This window comes from Ambystoma mexicanum, chromosome 8 (genome assembly GCF_040938575.1).
Source record: "Ambystoma mexicanum isolate Mex_15411 chromosome 8, UKY_AmexF1_1, whole genome shotgun sequence".
Classification (NCBI taxonomy): Eukaryota; Metazoa; Chordata; class Amphibia; order Caudata; family Ambystomatidae; genus Ambystoma; species Ambystoma mexicanum.
Window position 1 is genome coordinate 1051832269 of NC_090929.1, and position 18035 is coordinate 1051850303.

Genomic DNA, 18035 nt, shown 5'->3' on the forward strand with positions numbered 1-18035 from the left:
TTCAAGAAGGAAAGGGGTGAATTCTGGATACTGACAGGAGGGTAGTTGGTAAAGTAATCACTCTTACAGTTCAAGGTTATTCGGTTCCAGCACAAAGGGGGCAAAGGGTTGTATCTGTCTCTAGGGGCCTTCGGAGAAGGACCAGGGGGCACAACCACACTGTATCTGGTGCTGAAGGAGTTCTTGGTGCTCAACAGCATTGAGACGGTTCCAGGGCACTTTGCAGCCCTTGAGACCAAGTTAGTGGCGGGAGACAGCTGCAGGTAGCAGGCGGCAGGCAGTTCGGCAAGCGAGGCCGGACAGACAGACAGACAGGCGGACGGACAGAGGTCTGCAGGCTGTCTGGTGCAGCAGCTTGGGCCAAGAATGGTTGTCTCTCTGCTGGTTGGTGGATCTGGAATGCTGGTCGAGACGTCTCAGTTGCCTCTTGTGGCTGTGGCATGACAACAGTCGGCGGTGCAGCTGGATGCGGTTCGAAGACTCGACGGTCTTGAAAATGTCCTCTTGTGTGGCACTCGTCCTATCTTCTTTGCAGGCGGACGGCCCAAAGCTCAGGAGAGTGATTGCAGCCAACAGCCTTGTCCTTTGTCCAGAGACTATCCGGCACTTCACACCTAGGAAGCCTGCTGCAAGAACCCAGCAGGGCACTCTGTGTGCTGGCTGGCAACTGGTCCTGGAGCTTCTGGGTGGGTCCTCTGAGTCCAGTATCTTCCTCTGTTTCCTGGGTGATGTTTAGTGGAGGGATATTGCTTCCCTCTTGGAACTTTTGGCCTTCCTTCACTGGGAGAAGATGTAAGGTAGACTGTACCTTTAAGCTCTGGTCCAAATGAGTCCTCCTACTTACTCCTTTTGAAGTCTCCAGATCTGTCAAGTAAGGGGTTCATCTCTCTCTTAAAGCCAAATGGGCCCAAGTGATTGGTGCAGGATAAGCCTACCTTAATGAACCAATACGGGGTCCCTACCAACAATCTTCTGTTATGCCTGAGGCCAGGACCAGGGTGCTCTGCAACAGGACAGAGAAGGGGTGATAACACATACCTAAGTCCCCTCCATCTTCCTGTCTGTTGTAGATCAAAGCGTCTCCATGATTAACTGAGCCCTCTGTGACTCTTGATTAAAGCGCAGTCTTCACTTGAAGTATGTTCTGGAAGCAGACTTCCTGTCTCTTCCAAATCACATCCTTCGTCCCTCTGAAAGGGGTCTGCTCTGCAGGGACACGCGCAGTAACTGCTGGACCCAGACAGAGGCCATTCACTGCCTTTCATACAGAGAAGTGGGGACTAGCTTTAAGTTGACACATTGCTTACCAAAGGGGTGTTAGTCCCGCCTTCCTGTTGTCTCTTCCGGCAACCCAGCCTCTCCTCTAGGCTTGCTTCGATGATCTCGTTAGTATGCACTGCCACCAGCCGGAGTAGCCAAAAGGAATGCAGATCCATGGAGCCTTTGATATTTAAATAAGGCTGCTCATGGCTGTAGAAAGGTGTGCCTTCCCCCTTCTGGAGATGCTTTGATGTACCCGGGACTGTCACATTCCAGCTGAATATGGCAGGGGAAGACCGCGCCTGTAGGCTGTCTCTTCCCAGAGCACATGTGACTATGCGTTTTGTGCGGGAAGCAGAGGGACTGTGTGTGTAATGGCCTCAAACAGTCCTTGGAGGTTTAACTCCCATCGTTCATTATAATTATTAAAAAATCAAAAAACCCAGGCGAGCACTCTCCCTGTGTGGATAGTCGAATTCCTCAGGCATATATATGTTGAAAACGTCACGTCAAATTACACCTCCCAGATAGATGCTCATACTGAATCCAGGTCAAGCGTCTAGCTTTATTTCTTTATTTCTTGTTGAAAATTAAAATGATACTTGTGGATATACCTGATTGGTACGACACAAAGTTTCTTGATAGGGTTGTATTGTACCGTAACATTTTGAGGCGGAAATATAGTTAATTTGTATAAGAATGTCTAAATGTGACTTGGGGGGGGGGGGGGGGGGGCTCGGGGTGGGGAGCATGTGTGATAGCTTTTTACCTTTTAAGACATCGGTTCCGGGGCTGCTGTCGGAGGTTGGACTCACTCACCAATGAAGGTCCCATCTCATGGGGAAAACATTACTCTCTCCAGCCCCCTCCTAAGAAAGAGTGTCTTTGCAGTGTCGCGGCTTCTCCCCGGTGTGGAGACCCCCCCCCCCCCCCCCCCACCGCCCTCAAGTGTGCCGCTCTGAGATAAACATGCCTGGGTGATAGTTTGGAGAGCTGCTTCTACCAGTGCGTGTGAGCGGCCCCGTGGCACAAGTTCAAAGTCTGGTTCTGTAAACATGGCTCGGCCCTGTTCCTGCATCCTCTGTTTGTTGGCTAGTGGACGGCTTCCTTCGGCGGCTTGTATCACGGCAGCCAGGCAGTCTGTGTGCTTGTGTTTCTCGGGGTGCATTCGTGTACGTTTTAAGGTCCAGGGATTTAAAGAGAGCCGTCTTGAATACCCAACCCGGTCCGCCGAAAGCGTGCAACCCGCGTCGCTTGTGTAGGGGGCGTGCTGGTGAGTGTGCAGGGGTGTGGGGGCGGGGGGCGGGCTTTACATGGGGCAGTGGCTCAGGCTGCCCAAATGAGTATGTATGATTCGGGGTTTTCAGACATTTCACTGTTAGGGTGAGTGTTGTGACAAGTGACATAAGTGCCAAGCCTTAGAAGGGTTTCATGCTCGAGTCACTATCACAAACCTATTCTCGAATGTAGAAATCAGTGGTCTTTATTATGTTCCCAAGATACTTTCTGAATTTAGGCAAATCAGCCATGAGCTTCCTTTTCGGCCATGTATCCCCGTACACTTTGCCAAAGATGTATTTACAGAATGAGGGTGATTTTACTCGTTGATTGCATAGTTTAAACACAGAGTAACTTATTTACAAATCGAGGCGGGGAGATTAATTTACTATATGCAGATTGGAGGCACATAAAACCACCTCCGACCACGCTGACACAAAAGGCATGTTTTGAGGGTCTTGTGATGTGTGTGCCCTCTTCTCCCCTTTAGGCCATTCCCACCACTTAGGCCACTCCCCTTTGTTGGAGAACCCCTGTTGGCCCCATCAGCTACACCTCCCCATCACCCGCGGGTACAGCATACCCCTTCAAGCACAGGGGGCCAGTGCTTTATGCAAATGTTAGTTTGTGTGGTTTCTTTTTTTCTGTGGCTCGTGTGTATCATGTGGGCATGTTTTCAGCCAGCGTCTCGGCGTCACCGGGCACGCTGCAGTATCTGTCTGGCGATTAGCCAATAGTGTGCGTTCCCTGTACATCAGCAATTTTTCTTTGCATTATCAATCTCCTTGGCAGGTGTTGACTGTGGTCAGGTGGAGTTCCCAACGTCACTCCAGTTGTGTATAGCATAGCTGTGGGCGGACTTCCATTTTGAGAGTGATCACACCATTGAGTTTCCCAAGGGGCGCTATGAATGCAATTGTTTGCACAGGGTGTTGGGGGGTTGAGGCATAAAGCTTTAATAGGAAACTTGCGCTGGCACTGCACCGCTGCCCCAGCAGCACCCCTCGATACATAAGATGTGCTTGCAATTCACTTAAACTCTATCGGCGAAACTTAAACCTGACCAACAGCACCCCTGCAGCCTTTTATCCTGCAAAACCACACACATATGCACACCTCTGGCCTGAGGTTCTGCTCCCACAGTTCCGCCTCTCCTGTACAACCCGGCTTGTGCCCTCAATCCTGACCGGCAGGTTCCTTACCCACCCCCGACCGCAAGAAGCTCAAAAATGCAATTCCCTCCTAAATCAGCTTTATGGTAGAGCCTGGAGTGCAGGCACTGCATTGAGCGGTCACTCGTGGAGGTGATGTGAGATGGGGACTCGAATGAAACTAGATATGAATGATAAAGCTGGAGACTAGTGAGCATTCATATGCACAGGCAGCGTGGGGCTCTTCTCCCTTCCCATTTAATATTCGCTGTCTTTCCCAAGGGCACACTGGGCCTTTGGACAACCTAGTGACTCCCTGGTGGAAGGATCAGTGCTGCATGGAAGCTTGGTGGGCATCAGGCAGAGGCTCTCCAGTGCCAGATCCTGCCCTAGTTTCTACTGCCTTCCCCAAGCACTGGCTTACCAGACAGCCTAAAGTGTTCCTCTTTAGTCAAATTTGCCGAGAGTGCTAGCTTTTGTGATGTCTCTGAAACGTGTTTGCTCCCTCCCTACCCTCCAGTCCCCCAATGTATGGAATATTCTGTTTCCACCATCCACAAACCTTTTCCTGTGCGCTGCCTGATGGGGATATATGGGTCACTCTGATCATTTCCAGCCTCATTTGTATATTGTGGTGCACTGCTGTACGTTAAGGGGATGCCCACTCTGAGCTGTTACCTGATCTACCCGACACCCCATCTCTCTGTCATTCAAAATAATTAATTGCACTGGACAAAGCTGGTGCTGGGCACTATGGCTACCCCTTGCACCATTCAAATGAGCCCTCATATCCCAGCAGTTCTTGGGAAGCAAGGGTGGCATGTGGGAGCTGCCAGAAAAATGTGCCGGAGCCAGCCCCCCCCTCCCCCCAAACTATGATGGTCTAGTTTTGCATTCCTGGAATTTTGGTAAAATAATTTGATGTATGACCCAAACATCCCAATGTCGTCCATCTCGGGCAAACGGGGTGCCATGTGAGCCCTTTCAAGCCAACCGGGCTCAAGTCGAGGGGAAAATGCAGGCGGGCGGCGTTTTCCGGGTTTTTTGCAGTTCATTATTTTATTTTTCAAAGTGCTGGAGCCACTTGATAAAATTAGCCGTGTCTGAGATTCCAACTGAGGTCGTGCGGTTGAGAGACAGCCGTGAGACCAAAAGAGTTGCTAAGCAGATGGTCGTATAACACTCCTATTGACCCTTTGCTGCACATGATACGTTTTCTTATACATTTTGAGACGAAAGTTGCACACCTTTTCTATTTAGCAAGCAATGCTTTAAGAAGACATATTAACTTGGCAAATTCTTATTTGTCCTGTGTACTTTCTTATTTTTCAACATTTTCATTTATTTTGCAACATAAGAAAATAGAATATAACAAGGACAAGTTAGATTATTGTTTACTACAACAACCGACGGGGATCATACAGGCCATTCAGAAATCTCCAGAGTCAATTCTCAAACCCGTGTCAAACCTTTTTGTGGCAAAATGTCGTCACAACATGGGCCCATCCCCACATGACCTATCCCACTCTCTGGTTGAGTGATCGGAGTGGTATACAGTATGGATTGCCCCTATAGGTCTTACTCTATTGTCTCTCGCATATCAGGTGGCTGGCCTGACCATTCCCCAAGAAACAATGTATTACAGTGTGGCAGGATTACCATTGGCCCTTGCCCCCTGTCATCCACCCCTGGATTTCCGTCCCCCAATGGGCTGGAACTGGTCTCCCCAGGCCTGGGACCCAGCTCTGTTTTCAGCGCTCTGTGCACCTTTTCAAGGTGATGAGAATGACTGTGTTCCCAATGTATATGTTAGCAGTACCACTTTTGTCTGCGAGGGTGCTCTCTCCACATTGCAACGTTGTTGACTTGTTCATGTTTCACTTCATGTCTGTTGCTGAGAACTGTTTGTCTTCCCACTGGGGGTGAATACCCATTGAGGACCACACACTCGAGCTCTTCTGGTCTGCAATTTGAGGATTTATTCTGTTTTTCTGCAGATGGCCCCTTGTCATTTAAGGTTTGCAATGTGTGGCTTGTCTCTGACCTTGTCTGCGAGCCTTGGACTGCTGTCCTGTGCAGCCTGGTTCTGCTTTTCTCTTGTCCTGTGGCATGTGGCCTTATGTGATTCTCATTATACTCATACTATGATTTCTGCACGCCTATATCCTGCTATGTTTCCTAAAGGTTAGTCGTATTTGGTCCTGTCAGGCTCCTTATGCGACCCTGTAGTTCCATAGGGTTAGTTGCCATAAGCATCTGCAAGCTTGCTCTGCAACTCTTTGTTGCCTTGCGTTCAGCGTTTCTGCACTTGGGTAATGAGAAAAATAATAAAAGCTTTTGACAGTATGTATATGTATCTGTCGTCTATCTACAGAACTGTATAAGCATGTTCTTCATGTATATGAGTGTGTGTGTTTGTGTATCGTTGTGCATGGTTGCAAGTGTACTTCATGACTAATGTAGCTATGCCGTAGTGCCACTAATGACGTCAGCACAGTGGTTTCTCTGCATTAATCAACGTCATCCATCGAGGCATTTGTATCCACGACCATGTGAAGCACCTGTATCCTTAATGACATTCACTGGATATGGTTTGAATGGCTGGCTGAGAGAATATCTTTCTACATCTGTGTCGGTCACTGATCCTCCTGGGGCCTGTATGAATAGTGAGTGACTTTGTGCATTTTTGACTCTTCGGGCTATTGCGTCTGTCTACAGAACCTGTGCAGAGTATGGGTATTTTTCGCTTGTAGAAAATAAACAAAAAACTCTTACTTGAAACCTTGTCTGGTCTTTTGATTTCCTCGTGCATTAAAGAGCTAGGTGGTTTCTACTTTGGGTTGTGGAGCGTAGGCTTCCTTCTGTTCCACCTTGCTAGAATCCCTTTTACCTGCACGAGAAGCTTTAGTGCAGGTGAACATAGTGAAGTGATTGGGGTGTGTGAAAAGACATGTTGTGGGATCTTTGACTGCATGGAGAGACAGTGTGAGAAACATGGGCAGTTCACCAGTGCGGACATTCCAACTGAGATCCTTGCACTGTTCACTGGTGCACTCTGATTCATCACCCTTAATTGGAAAGAAGTCCTTGGAAACCATGCAGTTCAGTGTGCGCAATATAAATATTCTGGTTCCTGTATTTGTGCCACCCCATGCTGTACAGTGTGTGGACACAAAGTTGGTAATATTGTTCAATACCAAATATTTGTTTGACTGGCTGCTCCCCTGACTCCATGTCCTTGGGATCCCGGGTGAATGTAGAGGACTCGAGTAAGAACATAACCCACCCCTTGCCAACTCACTTGTACCCACGCCCGCCCCACCTAATATAGGACTTGTGTTTTGTAAATAATACGAAAATACATTATGAGCATCACTTTGGATACATTGAGCATCTGAAACTTATTCTGTCTTTCTTCTTCTTGCTCACAGATTGGCGCATTTAATGGCCTCCAGGTAGAGGCCCGGAGGATACGGTCAGGATGAATTCTATGGACAGGCACATACAGCAGACCAATGACCGGCTCCAGTGCATAAAACAGGTATGTGACCCTCTTTACATCCTCTTACCCACACCTTCCCCTACTTAGATTCTTGTAAACCACTTTAGTCCTAGAATAACCTGGTGCCGAAGCATATAACCTATTGTCTATGTTTATTTCCTGTTGGAATGGAATGCCTCCATCTTTGCCCTGTACCTTCGTTTCCCTAATGTCCACCTTCATAAGCATCTCCATTGAGGACTTGTAGCTTAAACCAGTCTGCTTGTGGGTCCCAAAATATCTGTCCTGTCTCCAGTTTGTAATCCTCTTCTGGAGCGGTGTTCTCTAAAACTGGGCATATTGAGGCTGACTGCAGCTGACTGCACAAGCAGAACGGAAGTAGGTTCTGTAGATGTGGTCTACCTAACTGAAAACAGCAATCCCAACGTGCCTTCAAAGACGTACCAGCTCAGATGGAGCCTCCAAAACTGGTTGAACTTTGTGGTTCTGGGCTCCTTTTTGTGCTGCAAATCAACCAAGAAGATTACTAGCTTCCTGCTTTCCGAGAGGTCGCATTGGGACGCTGGAGTGTTGTGAAACCCTTTGAACACAAGCAGAGGTTCCATTCTGCAATCAGCAGCGCAAAGAATGGCTGGGATAACCCAGTATGTTGTAGAGCTCTGTGAGTAATGTATAATTCACTGGTTTCACTTCCTGGGTGGCCTGCACAACCTTTTTTGCTTTTCATGTAAATAAAACGATTACACTTAAGCTGGGTGTTGGCAAACTCGGTTAGTAGGGTGTGTGACTGCCCCTGGGTTTGATAGCTTTATAAACGAGAACGTAGTGGCAGATTTATTATCAGTCGAATGTCGGGAGGCTTTGCCTCGGCTCGATTCTCTCGCAGGCACAAGCCCGGATTTCCGCCGAGTGGCTATAGTGCGGATGGTCGGAGAGTCTGGGGTCTTCCGGCCCCTGTGTGTGCATGGTGACATTGCTGTCGCACTGTGTTCACTTTGGACGCACTGCTTATTCCGGTCTTGTGCCATGGCAGGTGCTGGTCATGGAGCCGCTTGTGGTGTTCGCAGCTGCAGTTTACAAATATGTGGGTCTGGCAACCAGTGCCCAGTCCAACAGCAAAAAGAACTGTTCCCTGCACTCACCCAGCATGCTGTACGGTTCCATCTGGCTCAAGAGTGGGCAGGGAGATTACGGTGTTAAGTAACGAGAGAATGCAATTACCTAAACATTTTACAGGCAAATACATTTATGTAAAAAAGATCATATGTCTACAAATATCCGACTGCTCCAGTGTGTTTGATACAGGCTTTATTATACTTTCATCGTGTCGTTAGGATATGTCAGCAGCAGCGTGCTTGCGTTGGAAGCAAGACGACACGAAGTGACACAGGTTCGATTCCCGGTTCCGCGCTTAAAAACCTCTGTGTATTAAACGCGTTATAAATAACCCATCACATCGTATCTCTCTCTCTCTCACAACGTAAATACATTTCTCCTTATCAATGCTCAAACACTTGCTCGCGCTGCATTCAGTGATGGTCCCTCACTCGCTGTGTTCAGTTTTCACCCATCCACATTCAGGCACCGGAAGGCATAGCCGGCAGGAGTGGTCACGTGGCTTGCTTGATAGCTCACGTGACTCGCGCTGCGGTCGGGAGCCGTTCCTTGTGGTACTCTCGCGCGTCCTTTCGTTTGTTGACAGTGACTCATGTTCTGCCGATACTGCGGTGCGAAGGACTTTCGCAGGTTCTTTAGCTATGGCACCAAAGTCTTGTGCAATCGGCGTCGCCACAAGGATGGGAAAAACAAACTCAGCAAGGTCAAAAACGAGGCAGCGGGATTTTTACTGCTCGCCGCCCCGCCTATCGCAGCCAGAGCTGCCAAGTCCGCCCTGCTGGCTTATACGCCTCCACTGCATAAAGACTTTTGTTTATACAGAGGCGGGGGCATCCAAGGGGAGAGGATTAAAATGGAACCAGTGTCCGACCTCAGGCAAGGATGGCATATCCCTGCTTGTACTACCACAGGGCTAAAGTCCTGAAAAAAAAGTGTGGGGTCTCAGACGTATGCAATGGCAAATGACGTCACAGGCGGTTAACGTATCCTAAAGTGAATTTTGCACATTTATTATTCAATTTCTTTCCCATGAAAGTGTACAGTACAAATAGGTATTTGCCAAGAGAGCTGATTTTCTGATCACATTGCTTGCTAAGTTTAAAAGCTGCACACCTGCAATATCCATGAGCGTACCTCTAAACCTTTTTTAGTTCCTTGGATGGGTGAAAACAGCAGATTTCATTTTGGGCGGGCGAGAGCCCATTAAAGTGAAAGGACTTGTAAAGAACTTGGCCGATGAGAAAACCGGATTCCTGGGTGGGCGACAAACACCCACCAAAAGCTTCTACGTTTGGAGGTATGGAATAAAGTATGCAAGAAAACTTGGGTTGTATAGCAGCATGTAAATGAGACATTTTATGTTAACAATATTCATTTTATGTGGTGGCTAAGTGTCTAGCCTCCTAGCTGAGTGACCCGGGTTGAAAATCCCAGCGAGGCACTGTTTTCATCAATTGAGGGCAGCAAATCATCATTTTTTTTAAAAAGGTCTTTAAAACACAAAAGGGCGGGGGTAGAGAGGTGGGCTACGTACACGCTCTGAAAAAAGTCTGGAGACTCGGTCCCCCCATGTGTACACTCGACTTGTGCCCAGACTACCCAGCCTGTCCGAGCCTCCCAATTTTCCTCCAGACCAGGTCGCTTGAGGCTTAGATTGTCAAATTCTTAGGCGTTAGAGCCAGCCTCTGTTTTTTGTGGCTGGACACAGATAACTTAAAAGCTTGTTCAGAGTGGCCGCCCAATGCGCTTTAAGTGGTCTCACAAACAGACTAACGTTTTAAGTAAGTACTCACATTTACTAATGTGCCACATTTCCATGGACCAGCTGGATATGTGACCACTTGAGATTGTTGTGAATTCCTCCACTGGCTCTTTTATATTCAAGATATAAAGACCCATCACAGAAGAGCCACCTGCTTTTAGTCCTTGTTTTGATGCAGGCTTGTTTCTCTGAATAATATTAATCAAATGTCCAGTGCCATATAAAAATAGCACACTTTTTGCACATATAACCAGTAAAAATCATGGGCTAGGCACCTTTCCAACGTTTAAAAAATAGCTCTGCTTTGTGATTTACTTTACATTAAAGAAATCACCGATTGAAAAGCTAAATGCAAGTTTTGCATTGTATATGTGCCTTAACATTGTTAATGACCAAACATTAACACTTGGAAGTGGTTGTGCCTGCTTAAAACGAAGCAGATTTGTGCAAAGACGTAGGAATTGATGCCACCCTGAGGGATGCTGGAGGGCTTGGTACATCTTGTGATATCTGTGCCCGGAACTAGTTCAACATCAATTTGTGTGAATTTGTTGTACCATCCGCCCCTCTCCAGCCAGTAGTCCATGCCACCCCTGATCCATAGACACTTAAAAACACACCATGCTTTTAGTGGGCTTAGATCGGACGCAAAACCCACTCCTTCCCTCATCTGTATGCAGCCCCCGAATTTGATCTGAAAAGACTGCTCCAAAAAGGTCCCCAGCCTACCGTTGTCCCACCTGCTATATTAGTAATATTTTTCTTTGATACAAGCTTGAAGTTGATGTGTCCTCCATTTGCATTTGAACTTTAGGTGTCCCCTTTCCACGCTTCATCATGAGGCGTGCCACAGACATTCTTCTGTTGCCCACACATTTTTTGTTCTGCTTTTCTATGATCCGGTCTTATGTTCTGATTGTGAAATAAATCCTTTTCACACCCCTGTTGCATGATTGTATTGTGCTATGGGGGGTTGCACAAATAATTTCCCCGCCATATCCCTCACCCTTGTCTGCCTGTCTGGAGGACACCCCCACAAACCCTGCGCTTCCCTTTCCTCACCTCCCTTCCTCCCCATCAATTCAGGTGGAGGCCCCATATCGGTTACACCTGATTTTACCAAAGATAAAATCCGAGTGGTACATTTCAGAGGTCAAAATACAGAGAAAAAAATGAACAGTTTTTTTTTATTTGCTCCCCCAAACTCCCTGTTTTTCTATCATTTTAACCCCATCCCCACCCTTGTTAACCCCTTACCGCACTACCATATGTATATTTGAGATGTTCGGTATTTTCTTCGTTATTTTGGGTTTCGGTAAAAGCTTATCACTCAGATTTATTTTTCGGTAAAATTACTGGCTACCCCCACATCCCCTGCAAACTACCCCAATTGCTCCTTACCCTCACACCCATCTGCCACTTCCTTCTTCACTCGTCATGTATTCTGATGAGGATATTTAATTATGTGCAAAACGTCCTCTTCTCAGTACATGGCTTGGGCTTTCTGATCCAGGTTTGGAATTGACCGATCTCCCATTGATGCCTATACTTTGTTAGCATCCTTTAAAAGGTACAATTTCTGACATTTAATTGGCCTCTTGGTGCTGATGGCTGTGTTTGATGAGAAGCGGAGTGTTGGTGGGCCACGTACGGGTGTGTCTTGCAACCCTGCCCCACACTCTGATCAGTAGCCAGATTGTCTGCTGAATTTAGGGTTCTTTATGCAGGTTTCGCAGGAGGTTGCGCTCTTGCCCAAACTGGTGTGTTTGTGTCTAATTGTCACAAAAGTCTGTTCTCGTGTCAATAGTATGTACCCTGCTTGTGCAGGAAGATATGTAGTGGTGATTGGTCCTCGGAACAGATGCTGCCAGTGTGTTATGTAATATGTCGGATAGGTACAGCTGGAGGTCTTGAATGTATTTGCCTTGGTGGTGTGATGTTGATGTCTCCCAACCGTGTTTAATATTAAGAGCTCTCGCCATCAGTGTGCTAGGTGGATGTGGTCCATTATCCGTGCATGAGGTACACTAGTGTGCCACCCATGGATGATGTTGACGGGTCTTCTAGTCTTTGCAGGATGTTGACAAGCACCTTTGGCCCTCGTTTGCATTTCTGAGGCCTGGGGAACAGACAGATTCCTTCCCTCCCACAGACCAAAGAAATTAATGGATACAATAACCTTTTTGTGCCCCCCTTTTCCCTAGTCATAGCCCATAGCTTGATTTCTTTTTTTTCCCTTTTAGTGATCAAAATAAGCATGCTAGTTCCATTAAAGTGCACTTACCCCATTCATCTACGCTGTACTTGGAATAAACATGTAGCTTTTTTTAAGGGCAACATTAACAGTCCAAAACTTTTGTTAAGCATAGGTACAGGACACATTTCAACAATAGCAACCATGAAGAAGCTATGCGGGCTGTATTAGTTTCACAACACACATACAAAGCCATAGGGAAAGGTACACATGTATAGATGCAGAGCGAAGATTTGCAAATTGACCGAATGTGTAACTGCTCACACACGGAAAAAGGGGAAGATTGGTTGTACGTGCAATTTTTTGGTGCGAGAGATTATCCTTGGCGAGGGCTGCAAGACTTATCCCTGGCCTCAAGCCCAGTGACTGTATCTCCTCAGCCCTCTGCATCATCCATAAGGCTGTCTGCAGCCTGGGACCATGCTACCTACAACTTGCTCTCAACAAATACTTTGCCTTCAGATCTTTCGATCATCTGGCTCGAACTCTCTGCTTGTCAAGCGCTTCTTTAAGCAGCGAGCGGGTGGCCGTTCGCTTTCCTCGGCTGGCACCCTCCTCTGCCCTCTCCCTCTTGAACAGATCGCCTCAAATCCTGCAAGCTCCTCAAGACTTTGATCTTCTCCTCCTCCCCCCTTCCGTGCTAAACCCTACAATCACTGAGATTTGTGGCCTGGACCCTTGTGTCCTTCTGGATCCTGGCCTTCTGTCCAATCCCCTTCAGCCTCTGCCCTCCTCCCTGCACTTGCCTTTGGGCACCTACTGGCCTGTGCTCTCCCAGAGGCCTGCACTTATTGTAGTGGTGGGTGACCACTCTCCTACCAAGTGGTCGCTACTTGCACTTAACGGTTGCCCAGCAACTGGCTCTCTGCCCCACTCCCCCCAGCCACTGTGGAACCGGCAGAACTTGCCCATCCGCTCCCTTGTCCATTCTGTATCGCTGCACTTGCATGTTCCGATTGTTTCCAAGATCTAATGGGAACTGCTCTGCCTTTTGCTCATCGTCTTTTCAGCCCATTGTTTTGTTCCCTCCCCTTTGCCCTGGAGGTCCTTTGAAACACAATTCCTTGATCCATAAGCGCCTTACAAACGCACAGTAAATAAAATAAAATCGACTGCAAGGGCCATGTATTTTATATAACGGTTTGAGAGGCCACCGTCAACACAGGGGGGTTCCTTCCCCAAGCTAAGTGCCATGGTTAATGTCATTTTTTTGCCCTATCTCCAGTTCATCTATTACGCCTTGCATCCCTCCCCTGAGGTACCAATGAACCAAGAACCATTCCAGTGTGCAGGAAATATATTTGTATTTATTTAAATTGGAAGTAATGGAAATCACAATAACCTACTCACACCACCCTCTTTGTGGGTCACAATTAACTTCTTGTTACATAAATCGAACATATGATTTGGGAAAACACAAATCGCAGTACTTTATCTCAATTTCCATTTAACAAATTAGTGCTGTGCAATTTCGATTTTCCTGTGCGCTTAAAAGGCTATCAGTTTAGTTTTACAAATGTGTGCAAATGCATATGGCAATTATTTCATTCACAGGTTTGCTTTAAAATAAACCTAGGGTGATTTAGTAGTTTGTTCAGACCCCTCCCACTGAAAGGTCTGTGTTGGGGAAGCTGGATTGTAACATTGGGATGATTTGAGAATTTCAGGTTTCAGACCCCCCTTCATCTAAAGGCATGTGTTGGGGAAGCTGAACACACAGGATTGCCCAATTAAATGAGTCTATAGTTTTCAGCGCACACTGGGAATGAGCTTTGTTAATTTGGAATGTTAACAAAATTCGCCCTGTGGTGTACTGCCAAGGGGAATTAATTAAATGAATATTTTTAGTTAACTAGGGTAAGGATCTACACAGTTTTGCCCCCCCCACCCACTATAAAGGATTTAAGGCAAGCAAATTCCCCAACCTTTTGGTCTCCCAGGGTTCAATTCTACTACATAGAAAAACTCTGTATAAATCAGAAAGGCCAGCTGCATGTCAGGATCCTCTGGAAGGACAGGGCAGGGGGGGTCTGTTCACTCCACTCTCAAGGGTGGCCTCCAGTTCACCACCATAGGACTGGGTAAACTTTTAGGCCATCCCCGAAATAGACAGCGCCACCCAGAGGCAATCTCTGCAAAGTGTCCTATTTGGTGTTTCCTGGGAGCTGTCTGGTAATGGTAATTGGTAATGGTAATTGATGGTAATTTTCAGCAGCTCTTCCCGATGATACATTTTAGAAGTCCTGTCCCTTCCTCGTAGTGCATCCACTTAATATAGCAGCAAATTATGGTATGTATTGAACTTTAGACCTTGTGCAAACAAATATTTGGTGCCAAGTTTTAGCTCTTCCAAAGTCAGTCCCACTACTGGAAATCCAGTATGAGTTGGGTCTTCCCTCTCTGAGAATAAGAGTTACCTGGAGAATGTTTGCTCTATTTAGGGGCATTATGGGTTCTCGGGTAAATACACTGCATTGCATAATTAAAAAAAGTCTATGGAGTTGGGTGTATGCTTTGGAGGAAATTAGGGGTACTTAATACAACAAAAGAATTGTTGTGGAAATATATTGATTGAACTGAATCTGGAGCTGGATGATCTGCTTCAAACGCTGGACCGGGTAAATAAACTGTTTGATTACGAATGGATATGCACAATCGATGTTTTCCATGCTTATCCCTCTATGGCGCACTTGAAGGAAGAATCATTTTAAAAGGGTGTGTCTTCAACACTTTTTAAATCTGTTTCCAAATTGGTATCTTAGGACCATTATGAGATTCAGGATTAATATTCTCCCTATCAAAGAGACTGTCCTAAGGAGAGGAAAAATTACACAAGTAGATGCATTTTGTAGATTTTGTAAAACTGAGCAGGAGAGTATGAAACATCTGATACTCTATTGCACTGCCTTAACCACTCGGAGAATGGCGTTACTGAGTAAGATAATTACCAAAATTGAATGGTTAAACAATGAAGAGCTTTGGAAACACTGTATAAGCTCTGACTTGAGTTTATGGGTTGTCTACGGTGGGGTCAGACAGGGGATCCCTCATCGTATGAGCTACCAGTGGCATGAGGCAGGTACCCTACAATTGTACGTTTTTTTTTAATCATACGCTTTGCATAAATCCAGCCAGTGCTGAAAATGGACAAAATTTACTGTGGGAACTAACCCCCACTTTGTGTGTGAGGGGGTGGACAGTGATGCGAGAGGGCTGAGAGGTGGAGAGCCAGCCTGCTCTAGATTATGATCTCTAGGAATGAATTGAGTGCAGCTGGGGTGGCACTTGCACAGGCACTGGGTCATGGCGATTTGCATGAAGGCAAAGAGCAGTTTGGGAATGACTACATCAGATTATATTTACAATCTGCCTTTGAAAGTAATTAAAGCATTACATTCTAAGTAATGAACACTAAGCTCGCTAATTTCATTTGTCAAATTACTCACTCTAACAGAAAAAGCTCTGTAAACTAGGAGACATATACACCAGTTTGAATAGTGGACAGTTGTGGATGTGAGGCTTGGCTTGTTTCGTATAGCATTCATAATCCTTTTCTGCTCCCTTAAGAGTTTGGCTCAGGAATGCAGCTTATCGGCAATAGAGCTCACAAAATCACCTTGGGAGCAGATATTAGAAATTGCCAGCCAGCCTGCGGTATTTGGGGCCTCAGGCCTCCACGGAACAGCACTCCGGCAAAACAAACCTTGCCGGAGCACACCGCCATTTTGTACCGGCCTAATTCATCTCCTGCATCCAGCATTATCCTAGGTACACCCCAGGACATGTGTAATCTGCCTCTCCTGAAAGCGAAAGAACCCCTTCCCTGGAAGCCTGCCTGTGATACAGGACCATTAGATAAACATCCCCCTCCAAACTGAGGGCTTGGGGACTGCTTCTCTGATGCACAACCACACAAAATATTGCTCAAATGTTCAACCCAAGAACAACATTGCTGCAGGGTTTTGCCATTGTAGACATTGAGTCCCTGATGAGCCTAACAAGGGGTATAACAGACAAAGTATTGGTTCAACCACTGCGCATAGACCATTGATTAATCCGCTCCTTAATATACAATGTTATCAATAGGTATTAGTATTCTTTCCAGTTTTTCGCAAATGAGTTTTCAACAGATTCTTCACGTTCAAATTTAATTTCAATTGGTTGTTGCACGGACAGTAGTAACCTTTGTTACACGGTGCAGGTTGGGCGTTTCTACATTTTCTAATTGTTAATAGCTTGTCAATTCCTGGGTATAGGGACTGCTTTTCTCAGTTCAAGGCAACATGGTGTGCGCCTGTATTTGTATTTGTTTATTATTTTGTATCGCGCACCGAACCCTGAGGTAACAGGGCGCTGGAAAACTTGAATGTTACAGGCAAAAAATAAATAAAACATTGACGGCAGATAGGAAGACCAGTGGTTACCGTTAATTCTGGGTAATAGGAGTTACAGGTGCATGAAGCAGGCATAAATAAAGCGTTGACAGGGAAAGGCAGACCAGAGGTTACAGTTGGGTGTGATGACAATCATTTACAATTGAGAGCAAAAGGTGGATAGGGGAGACCACATCGGCTGGCTTGTTGCTCAGCCAGCTTTTTACACCGGTTTTGAAGGTCAAAAAGGATGGTTCTAGACTGTGAACGAGAGGCAAAGAATTCCAGGTTTTGGCTGCTTGGACACGGAAGCTAGCGCCACCTGCAGTTTTTAGGTTGAACCTTGGTACTATGAGGCGATAGGAATGGGCAGATATGGTAGGCCGGGATGGTTAATACATGCTGAATTTATCTGACAGATATTTAGGAGCTGAATTTGACACACTTGTGTGTGATTGCCAGAGTACAGAGAGTGATTCTATCACGAACAGCGAGCCAGTTGGCTTTGCATCTGATAGATGAGGTGTGGCTGGATCTGGGAAGACTAAGTGCGGCTCTCAATGAATTGTTTTGTAAGACTTGAATCCTATTTAAATTCTGTTCAGAGGATCCTAAAAAGAGAGTATTACAGTAGTCAATCTTTGACAGTGCTAAGACTCGGGCAAGCGTTATACAGCTGCTAGAAGACAAGTAGGATTTGCATCACAGTAGGCCCCCTCTCTAGGTAGACTTTAATGGTGGCTGCTTGTCATGTTGTTAAGTCATTGGGAGGGTGATTGTTGGATCTGGAGCTGAGTAGGGGTGTGACACAGGCAGTGCTGAGTTCTCACAAGGCAGCCAGCAAAGTGCAAAGGGTGATGCTTGTTTTCCTGTTAGCCTAAACAGACTGATCTACAATCAGTTATGGGATGACCAACCCCATCTTTTCTGAATTTGGTTGGCCCATACTAATAGTCCTCCAACTAGGTCAATTGTTGCCACTCAATCTTAACTGTTGCATGACTTGAGTATTCGTTTCCCCACTGTCTTCTGCTCTTTGGTTGCCTTAGTCCGTCGGTTCAAACCACTAAATTAATAGTTACATTTTTCCATGAATAATTGTAGCCCGAGATTGTTCCAACTTCATATTTATTTGTTGCCTAACTAGATGCTTACCTGTTGTAGTCTGCTCTTTGGATGTTCCCGGTTAATTATTTATACCCCTAAATTAGTTGTTGCCTCCCCCCCCATATCAATTACTTATCCCACGCGATTGTTGCCATGTTACATGAATTGTTATACCAATTGATTATTAGTTGTACCTCAAGATTAACTGCTCCATCCGTGGAGTATTTTATTC

General features: G+C 46.2%; 1 protein-coding gene across 6 annotated transcripts in view; it reads left to right on the forward strand.

Moving 5' to 3' along the window:
* ZMIZ1 (zinc finger MIZ-type containing 1) overlaps positions 1–18035 on the forward strand; it is a 706997-nt gene that overhangs the window by 479414 nt on the left and 209548 nt on the right. For all 6 annotated transcript variants that reach the window (XM_069611024.1, XM_069611019.1, XM_069611015.1 and 3 more), the window contains one exon: positions 7121–7230. In XM_069611024.1, the coding sequence (XP_069467125.1) occupies positions 7171–7230 (60 nt within the window). In that variant the 5' untranslated portion in view covers positions 7121–7170. The remainder of the gene's footprint in view (positions 1–7120; positions 7231–18035) is intronic.